This window comes from Pristis pectinata, chromosome 23, assembly GCF_009764475.1.
Source record: "Pristis pectinata isolate sPriPec2 chromosome 23, sPriPec2.1.pri, whole genome shotgun sequence".
Taxonomy (NCBI): domain Eukaryota; kingdom Metazoa; phylum Chordata; class Chondrichthyes; order Rhinopristiformes; family Pristidae; genus Pristis; species Pristis pectinata.
Genome location: NC_067427.1, coordinates 31,284,945 through 31,309,310, shown reverse-complemented (window position 1 = coordinate 31,309,310; position 24,366 = coordinate 31,284,945). Strand labels below are relative to the sequence as shown.

General features: G+C 45.6%; 1 protein-coding gene across 7 annotated transcripts in view; it reads right to left on the bottom strand.

Annotated features, from left to right (window-relative positions):
• exd3 (exonuclease 3'-5' domain containing 3) overlaps positions 1-24,366 on the bottom strand; it is a 137,622-nt gene that overhangs the window by 38,425 nt on the left and 74,831 nt on the right. For all 7 annotated transcript variants that reach the window (XM_052037326.1, XM_052037330.1, XM_052037332.1 and 4 more), the window contains 8 exons: positions 17,271-17,424; positions 16,192-16,405; positions 14,469-14,578; positions 10,295-10,505; positions 8,480-8,646; positions 5,261-5,428; positions 2,571-2,624; positions 2,260-2,391 (listed from right to left, as the gene is read on the bottom strand). In XM_052037326.1, the coding sequence (XP_051893286.1) occupies positions 2,260-2,391; positions 2,571-2,624; positions 5,261-5,428; positions 8,480-8,646; positions 10,295-10,505; positions 14,469-14,578; positions 16,192-16,405; positions 17,271-17,424 (1,210 nt within the window). The remainder of the gene's footprint in view (positions 1-2,259; positions 2,392-2,570; positions 2,625-5,260; positions 5,429-8,479; positions 8,647-10,294; positions 10,506-14,468; positions 14,579-16,191; positions 16,406-17,270; positions 17,425-24,366) is intronic.

Sequence of the window (24,366 nt, the reverse complement as noted above, 5' to 3'; positions counted from 1 at the left end):
ATCCCAAGAGAGGTTATATACGGCTGAAAGAATAATCATCCTTCAGATCAAGGGAAGGATTGTGGTCAAGGATCATGTCAGAGAATAAACAGTTCAATACAGTTGTTAACTTAAGTCATAAAATAATCTTTCTATATGAAAAAAAGTTTCAAGAAATGCCTTCTCTGCCCATGGAATGAACCTTCCCTAACCAGTGCATTCAGCAGAAATGCACACACTGTTGTTCCGAGGTTGCGGCAAGCATTTAGGGCATGGCTTGACTTGAGCAAATTGAATCTTGAGCAAGGATAAAAGATCATGGAAGACATGAATGCTACTGATTATGGCTTAACCCTCGGGGTAAAATTCTCTGATCTCTTACATTGCCCCTGCCAACTCTATCCTAATTGTACTGATATTTATGTTGTAGTCAAACACTGCCCCTTTGTCTCCATGCTTGGGCTGGTCAGTCGGTCACTCAGAAAACTGGATAAACATCCTGGCATTTAGGGAAGGTTGTGCTATCCAGAAGGAATTCTACTGGAGAAAGATCATGTGCAGAGGGAACATAGTAGTGAAAAGTTTCCAACGGCCAGCTGAAATGCTTAACAGAGATTCGATCGTGGCCCCTGACCCTGTGTCCACACGTTACACAATCTAGCACATTGGCGTGCCTCCATCCAAGCCCTCACAGTACGACATCAGAGTTCCTTATAGAAGTCGCCACAGCCTGATATTTTCTCACTCAGTGACCTTCATGCACCAGTGGCTTTCTTAAGACACTAAATTCTTGGCAGGAAACTTGATGAACTGTGGGAACTAGGTTGTGGTGCTTGGGTTCTCGTGAAAACCATGGTGAGACTAGATGGGGTGCAGCCAAACTGTGGAGTTCTGTTTTGTTCAAGTTACCAGATAGCCATTGCTTTGACTTTACCATTACGCAACTCCCACAGACACTGTAATCCAGCATTATCTGATACCACTAATTGGATTCCATTTCTGTATAAATAACATCCAAACCCTTGCTTTCTATTTGTATTTCAAAGGAACATCAAATTGAACTTTTGAACATTGCACAGCAAGATAAAAATAATATAATTAATAATGTACAGGAGTGACATTTTGTTCATTCATTTAAAATGTTTTGTGATCAGTTTCTGCTTCAATATTCACCAAGAGCTTATCCAAGAGCTTGCTCCTTACTGTATCCAGGAGTTCACTCCTGACTTAACCAGGATAGAACAAATTACCCCCTCCACTGTGTGAATGTGTGGAGTTATGATATCATTAAAACTGTCATCAATCCTGAGACTCGCACCATAACCAGAATCTTTACTTTCTTCCACGCTCGTTTTAAGCAGTACAATCCCCACCTCATCCACTGTGTGCAAAAAATAATCTCCTCTTACCTCTGGCTCTATTGTCCATTAAAGCCAGGGTCTGAGGTTATCAGCACCTCTGCTCTGGGAGAAACTTTCTCCTTAGTTACTCCATCTAAACCCATTTGTAGTTTCGAACACTTATGTTAAATCTTTTTCCACTCTCTATCATAAGGAGACCGATTACAACTTTGGTCCATCATCCATAACATGATTCTAGTATGAAGCTATAGTGAACTGGCTGCACTCTGCTGACACCAGCATTAGTCACGAGTCACTGGTTCATTACCTGCAGCAAACATGAACCAGACAAGATTCATATGAAGAATCTTTCATCTCCGGGCCATTTAATTACAGAAACCTCCTTATCAGGGTAAGTGGTTGTCAGAAGGGTTATTCCCTTGTTAAATGGTGGAACAGACAGTAAGTTGGCACATATTCCAATCAAGAGGAGAAATTTGTGCCAGTCTAACTCAGCTGCCAAGTACAACCTCCACTAACCCTTGTCAAAGCCTTCTGCAGTAAGATCTCCTTCAATATTGAAAAGGCGAATGGAAGTTGTCTTCCACTGTGTTGGAACAGACTGATCTCTCCTTGAAAATAATTAGCCCTGCTTGAATCACGGAGAGCATCTTGCAGTAATGTCCAATGGCAACAGCACCAGCAGATCCACATGCAATCGTGAGGTTTCCTGATCATGGTAAAATGACTCTGTGCTACCACTGTTATTAATGCAATATGGGATGGCTCTCCCCTTCCCTCACTCCCTTGCACACCTCAAGCCTTTGTTAAAACATCAGGGGCAGTTAAAAGAAAATATTGAAGAGTATACGCTCACAGAAAAGTTCTAGTTCACCACTGGACTAGCCCCAAGCTCTTCGTCCAGGATGTCCTCTCCTACCTGACAACGGCTGAAGATGTCTCTGGGGGTGACTTGCACATTGAAGTGTCTCAACACATTAATGGCCTGGTTCTTGGCTTTCTCCGAGCAATTCACAGAGAGGCATCGGCCTTCTCCCACCTGGGATCGCAGCTGAAGAGAAAGTGAGAATAATAATAATCAGTCCAGGCCGAGGCAGCTGCAGTCCCATCACCTCACTCTGGCACCCTGGATCCATGTGTTACCTGCTGACACACAGAGAACTTTGAGCTCAATGAACAGAACTGCACAACACCTTGTGCCTGTAGCAAGGCGAAAACATGTGCACTCACCGTCTGATAAGGTAAACCACAGGTCAGGATAACTCTGTTTTCTTCACGAGCAATCTAAAATAAGGAATTATTCATTAATATTTCAGAAAGTGGCAGGGTATCTATTGTAATGAAACAATATCTTGTACTCACAATTCATATGTCACATTATCATCACACAAAGTCAGTTGATAGGATTATAGGCAGGTACTAACTCCTTACATCACATATCAGAATTGAATAAAAGCAAACATAGGCCCATGTGCATGCGAAATGTACGTTTCTATATTGTGCACCCACTCCTTTCCTTCTAGTGCACCTTATGCTTCCCTCCTGTACATCATCTTCCAAATGATGTATCCTCTATCTCTCTCTCGAAACAGTCTTCCATGGTCCATGAGAAATAGGAGGCATTGGTTGGATGACCTCGCAAGCCAATAAATAAGATCACAGCTCATCAGATAGTTAGTCTCAACTCCACCTTCCTACCTGATCCTCACAATCTTTGGTCCGCTGCATTCCAAAAATCTATCTCAGCATCTGTAATTCACTGTGGTAGAGAATCCCTAAAGTTCAGCATCATCTGAGAGAAGGAAATCCCCCTCAACTAAATGACCAACCCCTTATCTTAAGTTTACTATCTCAATGTCTATTCTTTCTCAAGGTCCTTTGTCTGGCACATAATCTACCCTTCTCTTCCCTAAGATTCCCAATAAAAAGGATCATCTACCCTCTAAGTGAAAAACACGATGATGCTGGAGGAACTCAGCAGGCCAGGCAGCATCTGTGGAGAAAAGCAGGCGGTCAATGTTTCAGGTCAGGACCCTTCTTCAGGACTGAAGACAGGAAAAGGGGAAGCCCAAGATATAGGAGGGAAAAGCAGAGCAGTGATAGGTGGACAAAAGAGGGGAGGTGGGGTGGGCACAGGGTGGTGATAGGTGGATGCAGGTAAGAGATAGTGATAGGCAGGTGCAGGGGAGGAGGGGAGAGCAGATCCACTGGGGGATGGGTCAAAGGTAAGGAGAGAAAGGAATAAAAAGGTAGAAAAAAAAGGGAGAGGCTAGGAAAGGGAAGAAGAGAAGAAGCATGGTGGGGGGGGGAAGGTGGAGGTTGTGGGGAAGTGGGGTGGGGATTACTTAAAGTTGGAGAATTTAATGGTCATGCTGTTAGGCTGCAAGGATCCAAGACAGAAAGTAAGGTGCTGTTCCTCCAGTTTGCGCTTGGAATTCTCCTGGCAGTGGAGGAGGCCGAGGACTGACATGTCAGTGATGGGGTGGGAGGCAACGGGAAGATGCAGGTCGCGGGTACGGATGGAGCGCAGGTGTTCTGCGAAACGGTCACCTAGTCTGTGTTTGGTCTCACCAATGTAGAGGGTACAAACAGGGTACATGGTGAGAAACCTATCCCCTTAGCAGTGGTGTCTATAACCAGATGGAACAGGTTTAAGGTAAGTAGAAGATTCAGGAGGGATTCTGAACGTAGACAAATAGGAATGTTTGGCTGATGGGGTGCCCTGTCCTGGCTGGTGTTGAGCTTCTTGAGATATGTTGGAGGTGTACTCTTGCAGGCCAATGGAGAGCATTCCATCACATTTCCATATATCTTTACAACATACAACAAAGCTATTTTGTTGTATGTTGTAAATTGAGACCATGGAGGCTCACAGGGCAATTCCATTCCTGACTAGTTTTCTCTGTATCCCATTCTCCCCACACTTCCATCAGATTTTATCATCCACCTACACTAGGGGCAACTGATAGTGGCCAGCTAACCTACCAACCTACATGTCATTGGGATGTGGGAGAAAACCAAAGCACCTGGGGAAACACACAGAAACAGAGAGAATGTGAAAACTCCATATGGATAGCACCAGAGGTCAGGAGTGAGCCCAGAATGCTGGAGCTGTAAGACAGCAGCCCTACAAGCTACACCACCGTGCTGCCCGCTTATGTCTTATAGATGATGGAAAGGCTTTGGGGTGTCAGGAGGCGAGCCACCTACTGCAGGATACCCAGCCTCTAACCTACTCTTGTAGGTACAGTATTTATATGGTTGATTCAGTTGAGTTTCTGGTCAATGGTGAACCTCAGGATAGTGATAGTGGAGGACTTGGTGGTGAAAATCAACTGAATGTCAAGGGTACATGGTGAGACTCTCTCTTGTTGGAAATGGTCATTGACTGGCATTCTTGCATTGCTCTATGAGCATACAAGAATGCCAGTAAATGACCATTTCCAATGAGTCTTACCACCAAAATATAGTCATAGAGCAATACAGCATTGCTCTACGACTATATCTGTTTTGCCCCTCATTCTCTCACCTGCTCTCCTGTGTCCCCTCTCCCATACTTGACCACTCTTATAAACTAAACCCTCTCCATACCTGTTCCACAATCTCCAATACTCCTTTCCCTTCCTCCTCTCCCTCCTCAATTATTCACTCTCCCTCTCCCCTTAACGTTCTCCCCTTCTCTCTTCTCCCTCATGCGCTCTCCGCACTCAGCCACTCTCATCCTTCCATTGCTTCCTTGCACCCCTTTCTCTCTCCCCTCCCCTTCACCCCCCCCATTCTCTCATCACCCCCTTCCCTATTCCATCAAATTCCCTGCTCTCCTCTCACATTTCACCACACTCCTCCTCTCCCTGCACATTCTCTCCTCTTGCACTCTCACTCTTTCCCCTTCAGTCCAAGTGCTGTTTTCCCTACCTTACCTCAGCAGCAACCCTGTGATCATCTTCATTTGCTAGAATCTTCACATCAACTCCAACACAGCGAAGGTATCGGCCAAGGCCCTGCAACATGTTGTCACAGATGACTCTGAAATCTGCAGGTGACACTGGGGAGGACGGTGGTATCTGCTCCTGTGCTGATTGAGTGTCCTACATAAATGACAGTTGTTCAGACTGTATCAGAATCAGTAACCAGAACCTGTAGTGAAGAACAGCTCACAACATCACTGTCACATTTTAATAACAGGTCATCTATAACCCATGTGCACCCATCTCTCCTCCCTCCAAACTGAACATACAGCAATCACCAATACAGTATGTGCCAAAGCTAAACATCACATCCCAATATCTCACAGACATTCACTACAGTTGGGTTCGCCTTCCTTGGAGCAATGAAGGCTCACTGAGGACCTGATGCAGACAAACTTATGAAAGGCATAGCTAGGGTAAAGAATCAAAAGAACTCCAGATGCTAGAAATCCAAAATAAAACATAAAATGCTGGAAATACTCAGCAGGTCAGGCTGAATCTGAGGGAAGAGAAATAGATTTAACGTTTCTCATTTCTTTAGTGATAAACTCCTCCCCTTGGTAGCGGTATCTCTAACCACAGGACATTATGCTATCCTGTGTTGGAGATGCAGCAGGCACTTTTTTGACCCAGAAGACGGCTGGAATCTGGAAGGCACTGCTTGAGGGGGTGGTGGAGATAGATACCCCCACAATGTCAAAGGAGTCTTGGTGAGCTGCTGCAGTGCATCATGTAGATGGTACAAACCGCTGCTGTGCATCGTTGGTGGAGTGAGTGAATGGTTGTGGATGGGGTGTCTATCAAGTGGGCTGCTATGTCCTGTATGGTGTCAAGTTTCTTGAGTGTTGTGAAGCTGCACTCATCCAGGCAAGTGGAGAGTGTTCCGTAACACTCCTGACTTGAGCCTTGTAGATGGTGGACAGGCCTTGGGGAGGTAGGAGGGGAGTTAACCACTGCAGGATTCCTAGCCTCTGACCTGCTCTTGCAGCCACACTGTGGATACGGCTACTCCAGTTCAGTTTCTAGTCAGTGATAATCCCCAGGATATTGATAGTGGGAGATTCAGTGATGGTGATGTCATTGAACATCAGTGAGAGAAAGCTGGATTAACTCTTGTCGGATATCATTAATGCCTGGCACATGTGTGACGCAAATGTTACTTGCCACCCATCAGCCCAGGCTTGGACGTGTTCAGGTCTTGCTGCATTTGGATGTGGACTGCTTCATCATCTGAAGAGTCGTGAATGGCGTAATCATCAGTAAACATCCCTACTTCTGACCTTACAACTAAAGGAAGGTTGTTGAGGCTGCAGCTGAAGATGGTTGGGCCTCGGACACTGCCCTGAGGAACTCCTACAATGATGTCCTGTGGCTGAGATGATTGACCTCCAACCACCACAACCACCTTCCTTTATGCCAGGTATGATTCCAACTACCGGAGGGTTTTCCCTGCTTCCCATTGACCCCAGTTTAGCCAGAGCTCAGTCAAATGCTGCCTCGATGTCAAGAGCAATTACTCTCTCATCACCTCAGCAATGCAGCTCTTTTGTCCACACTTGGACCAAGGCTGCAATGAAGTAAGGTGCTAAGTGACTTTGGGGTAACCCAATCTGAGTTTCTGTGAACAGGTTGTTGCCAAGCAAGTGCTGCTTGGTAGCACTATCGATTATCCTTTCCATCACTTTGCTCATGATCGGGGGTAGACTAATGGGGTGATAATTGGCTTCTTGTGGACAGGACATAGCTGTGCAATTTTCCACATTGTCGGGTAGATGCCAGTATTGTAACTGTAATGGAACAGCTTGGACAAGGGCGTGGCAGGTTCTGGAGCACGTCTTCAGTACCAATTGCCTGTGGCCTTTACTGTATTCAAAGCCTTTGGCCATTTCTTGACGTCACGTGGAGCGAATCGAATTGGCTGAAGACCATCATCTATCATGCTGGGGATTGTTGGAGGAGCCCAAGATGGATCATCCACTCGGTACTTCTGACTGAAGATTTTTGCAAATGCTTCAGCTCGCACCTTCGCACTGATGTGCTGGGCTCCCCCATCACTGAGAATGGGGATATTTGTGGAGCCTCCTCTTCTAGTGAATTGTTTAATTGTCCACCACCATTCATGACTGGATGTGGCAGGACTGCAGAGCTGAGATCTGATTTGTTTATTGGGGAATTGCTCAGCTATCTATTGCATGCTGTTTATATTGTTTGGCATGTAAGTAGTCCTGTCTTGTAGCTTCACCAGGTCAATCCCTCACTCTGAGGAAGGGCTGGTGCTGCTCCTGGCATGCTCTCCCTGCCCTCTTCATTGACTCAGGGTTGATCTCCTGCTTTGATGGTGATGGTAGAGTGGGGGATATGATGGGCCAGGAGGCTGTAGGTTGTGGAGGAGTACAATTCCGCTGCTGATGGCCCACAGCACCCCATGGATGTCCAGTCCCGAGTTGCTAGGCCTGTTCACAGTCCACTCCATTTAGCCTGTTGGTGATGCCACACAATATGAAGTGTATTTTCACTATGAAGATGGAATTTCGTCTCCACAATGACTGTGTGTGGTGGCGACTCCGACCAATCCTGTTGTGGACAGGTGCATCTGCGACAGGTCGATCAGTGAGGATGAGATTAAGTAGGGTTTTCAGAACTGTCCCGTGCGCATTCACAGCTCATCCAACAGCATTTCTGCAACCTTTGTCCACTATATCTTTTCTTTCCTTCCGCTCCATCAATACCCCTCCACCTGTTCTGACCCCCCCTGTTACTGCTCTCTCCTCTCCATCCTTGTCTCCTCCCCCTGCACCCCCACTCTCCTTACTGCCCCTGCCACACTGCTTTCCATTACTGCCTCCTCCTGAGTCCCTGCTCCCTCCTCCTCCTCTCTGTTCCTGCCTCTATCCCTACGCACCCCACCCCCAGCCATCCATGCCCTCTGACCCGCCTCTTCACTCCTTTGGATACAATGGAATTAGCAAAAAGAATCAGCAGTGGCAAGGAAAACAAATATTAAAAAAAACAAAATTACTGTTGTACCTTTATGCTTTCTAATGAAAGCTGCATCACAAACGTTTACTGTTTGTCTCCCCACTGGCCTGCTGAGTATTTCCTGCAAGCTGTGTTTTATTTCTCACAGGTGCTTGCCGGCAGGTGATGAATTATGAAAACCCACGCTCCTACCTGGTCGGGGGTGGCCATGCAGCTCTTGTTTTTCTTTGGCTTATTTTCCTTTCTTCTCTTCTCCCCTTTCGACTTCAAGCAGTTTTCGAGGCTGTAGCTCAGTCCAAAATGCTGCATGTCCTGATACAAGGCATCATAAAGATCCAGCAGGCAGTAGGCATCGGCCGCTGCAGGCACAAAATCACCTCGTTATTTACACTCCCTTTCCATTATTTTTTCCCTCTGCAGCTCCTGAAGATGGTGCACCTCACTGGGCCGAGTTTCAGAAACACTGTTTCATTTGCGTATAATTCTGTAGGCTTTGACTCTCACAGGGGCACAGTCTATTGACACCAACTCCAAATGGATTCAGTTAAACCAACATAGTCTCCTCAAATAACTAATCCACATGGATATCCTTCCTGTGCATCAGACTTCATCATGGACACCAAACCCTAGCTCAAACCCAATCACCACAGAGGGAAAGCATCTTATCTTTCATCTGGAAACGCGACAGCTCTCAGTGCTGAATACTGAGTTTAATAATTTCAGATAACCAGTCTTTCCAGCCTGCGTCAGAATCGGCTGTTTCTGATGCAAGGTCATCAATCTGTAAGGTTAACCCAGTTTTCATCTCTTCACAGATGCTGCCTGACCATGCAGCATTTTCTGTATTAGTGTCTGATCTCTGCAGATGCAATTGTAGCAAAGCCATGACTCACACATGATGATAAGAAAACAGGGGCCCAATGATTTCCTCTACCTGGTGAGCAATGAGACCTGCAAGCTCCTGAACAAAATAGCTCAGCATAATGCCTGCACCCTACTGACCTGCGGATCTACTGTGGACTGAAATCAGGCACATAGATTTGCCCGAGGGAGCACAGATAATTGCAAAGAACAGAGAACTGAAACATGGCTGCTAATTTGTGCAAAACAAAGTCTGCATCTAACCTTAACACAAATGGTAAAAACGACCTGTTACTGAGCTGTTAGTTGTTTCTCCAACCATACTGTGGAATTTCTACATCACCCAGGAGGGCAGTCATAACATGTGCAATGTCTCATCTGAAAGGTTGCACCTCTGACTGTGCAGCACTCTGCCATTGCATAAGTGGAGTATTAGGATAGGTTTGGGCTGGAGTCCAGTGAGTGAGGCTTGAACTCATGACCTTCTGGCTCTGACACAACATCGTGACCACCATGCCACAACTGACACCACAGTGAGTGTTTATCACAACTTCAGACACAGGACTGCACTCAGGGACCTCAATCACTTAACTAGCTTTCACATTCAAATTACAACCAGATAAGTGACAGCCCAGACAATGAAACTGACAAGCAGTGGTGGAGCTAGCAGAGCTGCAGCCTCACAGCTTCAGCAACCCAGTTTCAATCCCAACATCTGCCGCTCTCTGTATGGTGTTTGCACGTTCTCCGTGACCACGAGTTTCCTCCAGGTGCTCCGGCTTCCTCCCCCATCCCAAAGGGGTTGGCAGGATAGTTGGCCACTGTACATTATCAATTGTGTAGGAGAGTGGTAGAATGTGGGGGGAGCTGATGAGAGTGTGGAAAAATAAAATGATATTAATGTAAGTGGGTGCTTGATGGTTCAGCAATGAGCTGAAGGGACCACTTCCATGCTGTATGGCTCTGACTCTAGAACTACATTTTGCTTTGAACCATTATAAATTGTGGTCCATTTATGTTTCTCATACCAGATTAAAGCAGCTCAGTCGATGAAGACGGGCGGGGACTTCCAGGCACTCAAACTCTCACCATGTGTTGTAAGGAACACCCAGCGTCGGGCTACTGAGGCAGCCGGGAGCTACTCACCTGCGTAAATGATCTGCTTGAGCCGGAGAGGCCGTTTCTCCCAGTTGGATAACTGCTCTGTTTTATCCAGTGGTTTCCCCAACACATACTGCACAAGGAGACTGAGTCCCTTCTCCCGCTGTCTGCAGCCAGAGTCCAATCCGTTCTCAACTGACACAAGCACATCCTCCGCTCCCCTGCAATCCTGTCTGTGAACTGGCGCTCTATGCAACTGAACACAGAACACAAAATATTTCAAGCAACCAGAAAGACCATCTACAGTTCTGTGAATACTTTGTCGTCATAGAAGAGAGGATGGTGATATTGACATGTGGGAGCAAAAGAGAACACATTAATGGTGCAGCATCTTTAAAAGTGAATAGAACACACCAGGCCCGAATAAAATGTATCCCAGTCTCCTAAAATAACACAGGCTCTGAGCGTCATTTTCCAGTGTTCTTTGAATGCAGTGAGGTGCTAGGGGAAGGGTTACTGATGCAGTATTACTTGTAAGGGAGAAATAGATAGACTGCATAACTGCAGGCCAATCAGCCTAACATCGATGGTGGGTAAACTGCTGGAAAGAGTTACGAGGGGTAACATAAATCACCATTTACAGAGGCGCAGGGAATCAAGGATATGTGAGCAGGAGGACATTTGAGTATCAATTGATGTTTTTGAGGAGGTAACAAGGACAGTCAATAAAGTCAGAGCATTTGATGTGGTACACATGAATTTTAGCAAGCTGGTTGATCAAAGTAAAATTAAGTTGCCTGTGGAATGAAAATGCTATTGCAGCTAATTTCTGTAAAACAAGGATCCACAAATTGCCGTGTAAAAATGATCCCTTAAACTCTTTGGTGCTATTGGTTGCTGCTCCAACAGTCCTGTGGAGTTTTTGCAACCATCCAAGAGGGCAATCATTCAATGTTCAATGTCTCATTTGAAAGATGGCACCACTGACAATACAGCACTCGACGGCTGGAAAAATTCCAAGGGGGAAAATGGCAAGCTGGATTAAAAATTCCTTCACTGGCTGAAGCCCAAAGGCAATGGCTGATGAGAATTTTAGTGACTGGAAGGCTGTATGCAATGATGTCCTGCAAGGTTCAGTATTAGGCTATACAGAAACAAAGCAGTTTGGAAGTAGGAGTAGGCTCTTCAGTACTTTGAGCCCTCTCTATCGTTCAACATGACCATGGCTGATTATCCAAAGTCAGTATCCTGTTCTTGATTTTTCCCCTCCCCTGATCCCTTTATCTGAAGAATAATATCTAACTCTTCCTTCAATATATTTCATAATTTGGCTTTGATTGGTTGAGAACATGGGGGGGGGGGGGGGGGGGGGCGGGGGGGCGGGGAGGAGTTGATGAGATTCCAAGGAGTCACCGCTCTTGGTGAAGTAATTTCTCCTCATCTCAGTCCAATGTGGTCTACCCTGCATCCTTATACTGTGACTCTTGCTCTGGGTGCCCCCACCATTGGGAACATCATTTCTGCATCCAGTCTGTCCAGTCTTGTTAGAATGCTGCATGACTCTATGATCCCCTCTCAATCTTCCAACTCCAGTGAACACAAGCTTAACTGATCCAATGTCTCTTCATTGTCAGTACTGTCATCCCAGGAATCTATATGGTGAACATTTCCTAAACTCCCTCCATAGCAAGAACATCCTTCCTCAGATAAGCAAACCAAACTGTGCACAATGTTCAAGGTATGGTCAACTCAGCATAGATTACTGTGGGTCACCTTCGCTGATGGAAGAATTCAATTGTGCTCCACAGGTCAGCTATCAATCGGGTCAGTTGGTGGGGTGCTGACTTGTTCTGGTCTGCCTGACTCACGGTGCATGGGGCAAGACCAAAAGCTGTAAAACAGATCAAATGAAGTACCGGACAAGGAAAGGCACCAGGTAAGTTGGAGCGTCCGGACCATGTATTGCGGCAGGAATGATGGTGAACGATGGATGAGAAGACTGAACACATTGAGGAATTGAGCTGAGAGAGTTTAGGACTGACATTCCAGCCTTGCAAGAGACAACACTGGCAAACACAGGCTCATTCATGAAGACAACTTCACCTTTTGATCAGAAGGCAGGAGAGAAGAAGGCATTCATCTAACAGAAGATCAGATTCACGGTAAGCAACAGCATGATTAACCCAGCAGACTCCAAATGAAACATCACTGTGCATCAGCACACTCCAACTGCAGTTAAGTGTTTTTTTTTAAATTAACACCATTAGTGCCTATGTCCCAACTTTACGGGTGAGATGAAGACATCTGCTACATTACTCCTCATCAAGATATTAACATTAAATCAGTGACTTATCCTTTGGGAGTTTAATGCTCGAGTACATGCAGGCAATGACTCGTGTCCAACTTGTCTAGGGCATCAATAGCATTGAGAAAATGAATGAAAATGGCCAATGTTTTCTCAAACTCTGCACCTTAAAGCCCTTGTATCAATAACATCAACTACGTGGGCAAAGAGCATGAAGTAGTATTATGGAGTCACCCACGATCTGGCCACTGGCATCAATTTGATCTTGCTATCACCAAATGAAAAGGCCTGCTTGGTGTACTACATGTCCATGATTGCAGATTGTGACACCCATGCTCAGAAAAGTGCAAAGCACCCTAAGAAGCTGCATAAGAGTCAGTGAATAACTAACATATTCAGCACACAAGTCCAAAGGAGATCAGCGTGTTGGTGCTGGTTGGCTCACATTCTGCACATTTGGACAGGAGGATTCTGCTAATGAAGCTGATGTTCCCTACCCCTTATGTATCGATGATTCTATTCAAGTAATTGATATCCTTTCCAACTCTGTCACTGAAGTTGCCAAGAAGAATGTTTCCTATTCTCTCTGGAATACCAGAAAATTAGCCAAGGTTAAATGGAACTTCTTCTTGATGTCATTGCCTGTATGGAGTTGGAGTCTATGCAAAGGCAGATGGATGACAGCTCCCACCAAGTTGAGATGGAGAGTCATAAGGCTTTCACTGATTCCAGTGAGGTGGGCTTGAGTTTACTCTAGGTGGCAAACCAACTCCTTGAAGTTGGTATTCTTTCTCCTGATTTCCTTTCCAAATGAAGATATAATCCCGTCTTCCTTGAGCTTCCTTTCTGCTGCTTGCCAGGCCTTGCTCAGAACAGTCATAATTGCATCGCAGTCTCCTCAGCATCCACTATTAGGGTAATAAAAACAGAAAATGCTGGAAACACTCGGGTCAGGCAGCATTTGTGGAAAGAGAAACAGAGTTAAAGTTTCAGGTCGAAGAGTCTTCCTTGCCGTCTTTGGTATGAAACGCTGAGTGTTTCCAGAATTTTTTTTATTTCAGATTTCTAGCATCTGCGCTATTAGATTTGTCCCTGAAAGTCTTACTGTTCCGAATCCCAAAGATGAGTTTGTAACTTTGTTGATTTCCAGCCACAGTAAAGGGGACCCGACTGGACACAACCATCTTTATCAGGAAAAAGTAAACAGGATACAATTAGGTCACCTCTTCTAATTTCCTTTCCATGCGAGGCCACTACAGCAGATTTTAAAAGAGGGCTGCTCAGTTGCAATAACAGCTGCCAAGAAATGCTTCTGTCCCATCCAAACGTTAGATGACCCTGTAATGTTCGCTGTCCCAGACAGAAATGTTTCTTCTGTCCCAGACAGAAGTGCTGCCTTCATGGCAGTTTGTGAACAGGAGGGTGAGGAGCTCACAATCTTGGGGGAATCTCAAACCAGGCAGCATTGTTTCAGAATAAATTTAAGGGAGAAATGAAGAGGAACAACTTCTCTCGCTATGCAATGAATCTTTGACATTCTCTACCCAAAGCAGCTGTAGATGTAATATCATTGAATATACTCGGCCCTAACTCAGGCCAAATTTTGGTCTGTGTGTGGTTATGGGGAACAGATGGGAAGTGCAGCTGGGCACAACATGCACTCGTCTTATTGACTGATGGATCAGTACGTAGGGACGGAGTGGTCCACTCCCACTGCTATATGTTATGTTTTTTGAAGAATTGATAAATTTGTCAGTTTTCACAGGGTGATGGTTTTCTCGGCCATTTCTTGGGGAGGACGTTATCTGGGCCTCCTACGTGCTAAGGACCACATGAGCTGAAAGGAAAGAGATGACCAATGTTAATTCGAGTTTTAAAACAAAAACAGATCTGACCTGAAGAACATTAACAAACCTCTTTATGCACATTTAGGAAGTCTACAATGCCAGCCGTGATCTGCACCACATCCTTCAAAACAGAGTAAGATGTACACAAAGAACGTAGATCCCCCGCCATAGCATAACCTGTAAAAACAAAACAACGCCTCTTAATCCACCTGGGAGGATCTGGATATTAAGCAGAACATCTCTGCGTAACTAGTGTGGAGCTGGTTCTGAAGTATAATCACAAATGTGCCATGTCCTATGGAAAGCTTGTGTACGGTCTATAGTACGAAATCACAATGGATTGTGAATTCAGTTCATTATCATGACAGATACAATGCCAGAAAGAATCTAAGTTAATTTAAACATGATGGCTCAAGTGCACCATTCTGGTACACTTGATGCATGCTGCCATGTCAACTACCTAAAATTAAACTGGGAACTGGAAGCTCCGCAATTAGAACTGGGACTTCTGATGTGGGAGCACACTGGAAACTGGAACTCCAGCTGGGAGAGTATTGGGAACTGAGTTTCTAGCCAGGAGTATACTGGAACAGGGACGCCAGTCAGAGGTAAACTAGGATATGGCATCCCAAAATGGGAATGCACTGCAAAGTGGGAGCCCAGGTGGGTGTGCACTGAGAGCTAGAACTCCAGCTGGGAGTGTACTGGGACCCATACTGCCATTGGGTGTCCAATGTGAACAGGGAGTATGCTGGGAGCTGGGAACTGAAACTGTGGCTTTGTGTACACTGGGAACTGAGTGGGGTGCATTGGTGCCTGCAACTGTCTGGGAACAGAGACCTGAGCTCGGAGTACAGAGAAAACTGAGGGCCACAGTAGGGAATACTCTGGGAACCAGGATCCCTGCAAGAATTGCACCGGAAACTGCGAGCAATAAAGGGACCAGCTGACTGCACACTCACCAAATTCCTGAAACATACTCAGAGCTTAGAAGCCCAGTTTGACCTGAAGAACGTTGCCTCAGGTCTTGGGGACTGTTCGTACAGTTGGCAAATGGCTTTCATGTGGCGGAGCATTTTGCAGAAAAAAGCATGCAGAATGATTCCTGGTCAGGAGCTGTGAAAGGAACTAACTGGGAAATGGGATTGCAGATGGGAGTGGACTGGGTATCAGAGCTCCAGCTGGTAATGCATTGAGAACTGAGTCTTCTGCCAGAAGTAACCCCGTAACAGGTTCCCAGCCGCAAGCTGGCTCTCCATTGGAAACTGAGAATACAATGAGATCTGGGAATTCAGCTGCAAGTGCATTGGGAACTGGAACGAAAGTTGGGAGTGCACTGGGAATGAGGAGCATCGGTGGGAGCACGTTGGAAACATGAACTCCTTGCTAGGAGCACACTGGCAACTGGGACCCAGCTGAGAGTGCACAGGAAGCAGGAATGTAGCCTGAGTACAGTGTAAACTTGGACTGCAGCTTGAAATGCATTGGATACCCTAGCAACATGTGCACAGGAAACCGGGTCTCCAGCTGAGAGTTCATTGGGAACCAGGGAACCACCACTTGGGACACCAGCAGGGAACTGGTACAGGGTTCTGGGGCCTCTGCTGGAAAAGGTCGAGAAAATGGGAACACAACTGTAAGGAGACTGGGAAGGACACTGGGAAATGGAAGCACAGCTGAGAGCACGGCAAGAATTGGAATGGCAGGGAGTACACTGGGAACACAGGAAAGCTTGAAAAATGAAATGAAAACTGCACAAGTTCTTCAAAAGCCATTCTGATTCGAGATACCTAGCTTAGTTATAGTTCTGCTACTGAATAAAGACTGTATGAACTGCGCAAACTCAAGTTCCCGGCCTGGAGATTCTGACTCCTTCACCAGCTGAGGCAGGTCCAGGAGGTAGACACGATCCTTCAAAGCAATCTGCAGGATAGACACCCGGGCTTTGGACCACGCCGTAAATGTGGGCCTCCATTCCATGTCAATGCCCACAACACCACCGGCCTACAGCAAAAACACAGACATGGTTATCGAGGCAGACAGGAAGCAGCATTAACCCATGGAAAGGAGAAGCAGTATTCACGCAAGAATATGGGAAGCACCACATGGATGCGGGGGAGAGCCTCGGCAAAGGAAGATAGGTACAAGACTTAGAGAGAATGCAGGGGAAACAGTGAAGAAGAAGTGAGTAGGTGTAGTGGAAGAGTACGAGTCGGAGTTAAAAGAATGGGGGAAGAAAAGGAGCGGGGGAGAGAGATTCATGGGAGGGAGGGAAAGAGACAGCGGGTGGGAAGAGAGACTCTGCAAGCAGGGAGGGAGAAACACAGTAGGGCGAGAGACGGTGGAGGAGACATGACAAGGGGAACACAGCAGAGGGGGAGAGAGACACTAGGTGAGGAGGGACAGAGAAGGGGACTGGTGGGGGCCCAGAGAGAGAGGAATGAGGGAGAAGAGAGGGGTAACTAGGGGTAGAGAGTGGCAATAGGGAGCCAGATGTAGGAGGTCTGAGGGGCCAAGAGAGGGGAACTGGGGTGGGGGGGGGGGGGGGGGAAGAGAAAGGATTGGGGGCCATGGAGGGATAGGAGCACTACAGGGTGGAGAGAAAGGTACTGGGGACTGGGTGCATAGAGAGAGGGACAGGTGGGGCCAGTGAGAGGGCAGCTTGAGTGGCAGGGGTGGGGAAGTGAAGAGACAGGAGCAGCGGTAAGGAATGAACGTTGGGAATGAAGCACACAGGAGAGGCGGTAGGGAAGGGAGAGGGAGGAGAGGTTAGCATGAGGAAGGGGAGAATGGGAAAGAGTAGAGGAAGACTGACTGGCGCTGGGTGAGTTTGGTCACACCTATTATATAAGGATTTTGTGGCTCTGACCTGCAGAACCTGAGCTGCACAACTCTTTAACTGATCCAGGTGCTCCACGATGTGAATACTCTCGGTGGGAATTGGTAGCTGGTAGAAGTTCCCCTTTCTCTCTTTCTCCCAGAGACTTTCCTCTTTGGGACTGTTCTTTAAACCAACTCTGTAACTGTGAATTTAAAAATTAGACTCCTGTACAACAGACAAAAGTAACATTGAGGTTCTCTCGGGATGTCACGTAAATTGATAAGAACTGCAGGGTAACAGTATTAGACTGCAGGTACGCAAGACCGTGAGGATAAAGAGGAGGAGGCCACTCGGGCCCTCAAGGCTGCACTGCCATTCACTCAGGTAATGGGAGAGCTGATTCTTGATCTCAACTCTGTCCTCCTGCAAGAGGCCCATTGTTCCCGAAACAACAACAGAAAATTCTGGAAACACTCAGCAGATTAGGCAGCATCTGTGGAAAGTGAAACAGTTGATGATTCAGGTCTGGGAAGATCCATCAGAACTGGGAAAGTGAGAAAACAAATTAGTTTTAAATTGCAAGGAGGGCGGGGAGGGATGGATAGAAGAAAGGGAATCTAATAGGCGAGGCCAAGGTTTTCCATGTAATCCTGATGGAACCTGGTAAACACTTCAAAGATTACAGATAGCGAGCGAGAGCACAACATCATAGAGTTATAGATCACAGAAACAGCTGGTTGGCTCCATGCCAACCATCAAATACCTATCTATGCTAATCCCAAATAGGAGCACTCAGCCCACAGCCTTCTCTGCCCTGGCTTTTCAAGTGCTCATCTGAATACTTTTTAAATGTTGGGAGTGTCTCTGCCTCCACCAACCCCTCAGACCATGCAGTCCAGATTCCCTCTGAGTGAAAAAGGTGCTCTCTAAGTCTCCTACCCTGTAGCGTAAACCTATGCCCTCTGGTTAAAGATACCTCTGCTATCTATTCTCAATTCTGCATACATCTCTCAGGACCCCATTCATCTTTCTCCGCTCGAAGGAAAACAAACCCAGCCTATCAAGAAATGCTCCATCCCAGGCACAAAGGGACACGTTGAAGCGTTACATATATGCGCTGTTGCTGATACCCAAAACCAGAAACCAAAAGAATGCTGAAAAAGCCCAGTGGATCAGGCAGTGTCTATGGAGAGATTATAACTGAGTTACTATTACAGAAGAATAATTTTAGAACAGAACTGGCCAGATCTGATACAAACTGAAAAAGTGAGTTAACTCATTATTAAGTCCCAAAGGCTGCAATGTGCCGAGATGGAAGATAAGGTGTTATTCCTCAAGCTTATGTTGGGCCTTCTTAGAACAGTGGAAGAGACCATAGATGGAGAGGTCAGAGTGCGGTGGAGAAGTAAACTGATAGATAACTGGAAGGTGATTGACCTGGGGACAGAATGCAGGTATTCTGCAAAGCAGTCACTCAATCTGTAGTTTCTTTCTCCACTGTAGGGGAAAACACAATGTAAACACTGAATGCAGTTTGATAAATTGGAAGAAGTGAAGGGCCGATTGGGTGCCTGGATGGTGGGCAGTGAAGAGGTAAAAGGACAGGTGTTGTGTATCCTGAGGTTGCATGGAAAAATACCATGAGGCAAATGGTAGGTGGAGCTGGGACAGGGAGACACTGATGTAAATAGTTCCTTTAGAATACTAAAAAGGGAAGGGAGGTTAAGATGATCTGCTGGTGGAATTTTGTTGAAGGTGGCAAAACTTACAAAAGGAGGATGATCATGCAGTCCAGATTCCCTCTGGGTGAAAAAGATGCCCTCTAAGTCTCCTACCCTGTAGCGTAAACCTATGCTACAGGATGATCCATGGAGAATGCAGAAGATGGTGGGTTGGAAGGTGAAAACCAGGGGAACTCAATCCTTGTTCTAGCCGGGAGAGGGAAGTGAGAGTAGAAGTGCAGGGAATAGATGAAAATCAGTTGAAGGCTCTGTCATCTATGGTAGATACAGCAAGACCTTTGTGGAAAGTGTCATCAGAGCAATGTGACCGTGATGGAGGAAGCGGAATCCTTACAGGAAGCAGGGTTGGAGGAACTTTAGTAAAGGTAGCTGTCGCAGTCTGTGGGATCTTGGCCTCTCCTTTCCCTTTCTGAATTTCCGTGTTTCTGTCTCAGGGGACAGGTGAGTGAGCAATATCCTTAACAACTTTAAACGTGAGATCATTCTGGTAGAGTCTGGAAGAGGCCAGGTTGATGATACAAGAGAGAACCAGGTTGCATTTGAAAAGAACTGGAGAAAGAGTATGAGGAAAGACAAGGAATATGCTCAAAAAAAGCCCAAGTCTCGAGGCAAAAATAGTGAAAGGGTGGCAAGAGAAGGGCTGGCATCAATGCATAATTCTTTGAAAATGGTGGGACAGGTTGGGAAAGCAGCTTAAGAAAAGCACATGGGACCCTGAGCCTTATAAATCTTCTTCCATATGGTAATGGAAAGCCTCATACTGCCCAGTCACTGGTCTCCTGAGATACCAAGTGCAGAAATGATTTGCCTGCTGCAGTGGATCTCCCTTGGTGGGTTGATGTGATGTGTTCCATAGTTTGAGAGTCATGACCACAGTGACATTTTGGATCATGCAGTGTTTTCCATCTATGCAGCAGAATTCTATTGAGGGTTCCCCACTTTCCAGAGAGGTCAAAGCTACTTAGTGATGAGGCACTTTTTCCCTGCATTGGAGGCATCCCGCTGTTCCTTTCACCTGGATAATCAGTTTGCCCCTGCGACACAGGTGTCTGCTTTTCCCTGGAATTGCCAGAATAACTTTAAATTCTTTTGAGGTGATTTTTGCCAAGACTCCGTGAATGGCAGGCTGGTGTTCATGAATGTTTTCCATCTTGTGAGGGCATTGGGAGTACAGGGAATGGGTGACATAGCCTGCGCTGGCAGCCACTCTCAGCTGGAGTGGAATTAAGGGTCCATGTCACCACCTGCAGGGTAGCATTTAGCTGCTCATCTTGTATGTTTCTATCGTGACTTTCTAAATAGAAGCAAAGAATATAACAGTTTGAAACTCTATAAAACACTGATGAAAATTCTGGGTGCAGCATTCGAGGAAAGGTGTAAAGGCAGAGAATGTGCAGGGAAGATATCCTAGAATGGGTCTAAGTATTTTGCAACCTCAATTACATTGACTGAAAGCATTGTTTTCCTTTGGGCAGAGAACATTGAGAGATGATTTGAAAGATGTATTTCAAATCATGAAGGGTCTAGACAAAGTGAATAAAGAGATGCTGTTCCCATTAATGGAGGGCACAAGAAGAAATGTAAGGGGACTGGCAACCAAAGGATGGATGAGGAAAATCTTTTTCATGAGCTGTAACACATTACCTGAAAAGCTGGTAGAAATAAATTCAATTGAAAAGACACTCAACGGATGCCAGTGGTATTGGGTGTGCAGCTCAAGGGTTCAAATGTTTATGTAGAGTACCTTTACGAATTAGGGCTTAGGTAAGAACTGGTTTGTATCACACAGCATACTCTAGTACACCATTTTACCTGTCTCCCTGCAAGCAGCAACATGAAGGAAACACACAGACGCAACACTGATGATGAGTTTGGGATGTTACTGTTAGAGAAGGTGACAGGACAGCGACTTAGAGGAAAGCAGAGAATGGGGTTCTCTGAAATGCCGGCAGTGGATGCATCTGGGAGCTTTAACGTTCTGAGCAGACCATCCTTTGGTCCTGTACACAGAATGAGTGGAAATGTTCATAAAGGCATCATAGTGAACAGAGAAAAATGACCACACAAGAAGAGGCAGGTGATATTGTTGCCTGTGGTAAGGAAATTGACTTATGAAATGTTGATGAATCTATTCACCCAACTAACTATAAATGAGGGAAAATCAAAAAAACTGCAGATGCTGGAAATCTAAAATAAAAACAGAAAAGGCAGGAAATACTCAGCTGGTTAGGCTACATCTGTGGGAAGAGGATCAGAGCTAATGGTTCAGGTCGAACATTTCTGTTTTTATTGTAACAATAGGAGAGGTATCATCTGAAAGCACAGCAAAAACCATGGAAGGAACACCTCAACCTGAGACTGTCTGAGATTTCTGAGTGCTGCAATGTCAGTGCATGCAGCCAGGGACCAGAGGAAACAACGAGTAATCCACAAATAGGATAAATGGTGCAGTTTCCAGGACTTTTTAAGCAGGATCCCCAGACTGGCAGATGAGAGAATTTAGGCTAGACTATTTAACATGGGAAAGCATGTTGGATTGCCACTCGTGAAGACTGCACTTAAGATTGACTGTTTCACTAAGGGCATGATTCCAGGGTGTAAGAAGGAAACAAGCCCACAGAAGTGGTAATGGTGTGGTGGTCTCCTGTTCATGGCAGTGACATGGATGCTAAAATTGGGCTGGGTAGCAAATCACGAGTGCCAAAGGAGGAAAGGCTGCAAGTCGTGTGCTGCCCAAAACAGAAGATCTTGCCGTGGATATTACAGGAAATACATGGCTCAGAATGCCTGTTCAAGATGTCCTGGTACTTTAATTCTCACAGGGTAGGGCACAATACATAGGTGTCCAAATACCTGAAGAAGGTAACATCCAATTTAGATGATCAGACGACGTTATGGCTTAGACGCAAGTGGACAAGACTGTGGAATAGTCCTGCTGGTATATTGGATAAACGGGGGAGTCAGTCAACAAGAGTGAAACGTCCCAGAGGAAATGATGATTTGAGTCCAGGTCCAAAGACATTCATTATGAGTAGCTAAGACAAAGCCATCATTTTGATAGAAACTGGACAATTTCAGAACAATGGGACTATTCACAACTTGAAAGGCAAGCAGTTAAGAGGAAGTCTGCAATTTGTTTCAACAGCATGAGTGAACCAAATCTGTGAAGCTTAAGGACAGCAATTGTGTCAGGAACTAAGATTGCACAGGTTCTGGGAAAGAGCTCCATGTCAACAAGTCCCGTACTAGTTGCTGAATGCACTGAATCAAGCAGATCATGGTGGAAGCTTTGAGAGAGGATTGCATTGCATCGCATCACAGAGGCAAGATGCATAAGTGGGCCTTTTTCAGGTCAAGAAGGTGTAACAAGCAATACGGCACTCAGATTGGTGCTGGCGCCTCAACTTTTTACAATTTGTACAAATGGCTTGGATGAAGGCACCAAAGTGTGTTTGTTAAATTTACTGATGACACAAAGATAGGTAGGTAAGTACATGTGAAGGGGTCATACAGAGACAAAGGAATATAGATAGTTGAGTGAGCAGGCAAAGGTCCAGCAAATGAAATATAAACAGAAAATGCTGGAAATACTCAACAGGTCAGGCTGCATTATGGGAAAAGAAACAGAGCTAACGTTTCAGGTCGAAGACCATTTGTCAGAAATAAAGATGACAAGGTGACGATATGGCTCAAATGCAAGATTGTGGAATAGTTTTGCTGGTGTACTGGATAAGGAGGAGAATCAGTCAACAAGAGTGAAGTGTCCCAGAGGAAAGGATGATTTGAGTCCAGGCCCAAAGACATCCATAAGTAGCCTAAGACTAAGCCATCAGTTCAACAGAAACATGACACTTCAGAACAATGGGTCCATTTACAAACTCAAAGGCAAGCAGTTCAGAGGAAGTCTGCAATCTGGATGAACTGGTGAAGGATCTTCAACCTAAAGCATTAGTTCTGTTTCTCCTCCCACAGATCCAGACTGACCTTCTGAGTATTTCCAGCATTTTCTGTTTTTATTTCAGATTTCCAGCATCTGCAGTTTGTTTGATTTTCACATCTGGCAAATAGAGTATTTTGGCAGGAGAAATAAGAGTCATTATCTACATGATGAGAGATTGCAGCATTCTGAGATGCAGAGAGGTCTGGATGCCCAAGTGTATGATTCACAAAAAACTGGCATGCAAGTGCTGCAGGTTATCAGGAAACGCGACAGTACATTACTATTTATGGAGAGGGGAAATGAATACAGAATACTTATGCTTCAGTAGTATCCTCTTCTTGGTTAGTCTCTCAGGATCACAGACGACTTGCAAGTAAATAGGAGCAGAAGTCGACTATCAGGGCCCTTAAGCCTGCCCCGCCGTTCAATGCGATCATGGCTGATCTACGCTGGCCTCAATTCCTCTTCTATGCCAGTTCCCTACAGCCTTCAATTCCTCAATCTTTAAAATGCTTATATATCTAATGATCTGACCTCCACCACCTTCTGGGGCAGACAATTCTAGAGATTCACTACCCTCTGAGAGAAGACATTTCTCAGCACCTCAGTTTTAAATGACTCATCCTTTATCTTGTAATTGTATCCACTTGTTAGTGACTCTCCCACTGCTGGAAATATCTCAGGATCTACCCTATCAAGCCCCCTTAGGATATTATATGTTTGAATAAGGTCACCTCTTATTCTTCTAAACTCCATGGGACATAGACCCAAACTGTCTAGACCATCCCAGGAATTAGCCTGGTGAATCTATGGACTGCCTCCAATGCAGCTATATCCTTTCTTTTTAAGGCAAGGGGACCAAAACTTGCACAGTATTCCAGGAGACACAAGAGAGACCACAGATGCAGAGACTACTGATGCTGGAATCTGGAGTGAAAAAACAAACTGTTGGGGGAACTCAATGGATCAAGCAGCAGCTGCAGAGGCAAACAGACAGTCACCATTTCAGGACTATGCAGGGTCTCGACCCAAAATGTCAACTATCCCGTAACCTGTGCAGCTGAGGTTATGATTGGATCAGCCACAATTTCAATGAATAGCAGAGTTGGCTAGAGGGGCTGAGTGGTCTATGCCAGCTCCTAATTTATATGTTTGTGTGTTTAAATGCAAGCTCTGAATGATGCAGCATAACCACAGTGTGCTGGATAGCCTGAAATCAGTCATGCTGAAAGCCTTGTTGACAAACCAGAAAGGGAAAGTCAAAGAAGTTCGTAGAGTCATACAGCACAGAAACAGGCCCATTGGCACACCACGTCTATGCTGACTATCAAGTTACCCATCTATACTAACCGCATTTTCCAAAACTTGGTCCCTACACTTCTATACCTTAACAATTCAAGTGTCATCTACATACACCTTCATCACTCCAAATTCCAATCACCCCCTGGGTAGAAAATATCCT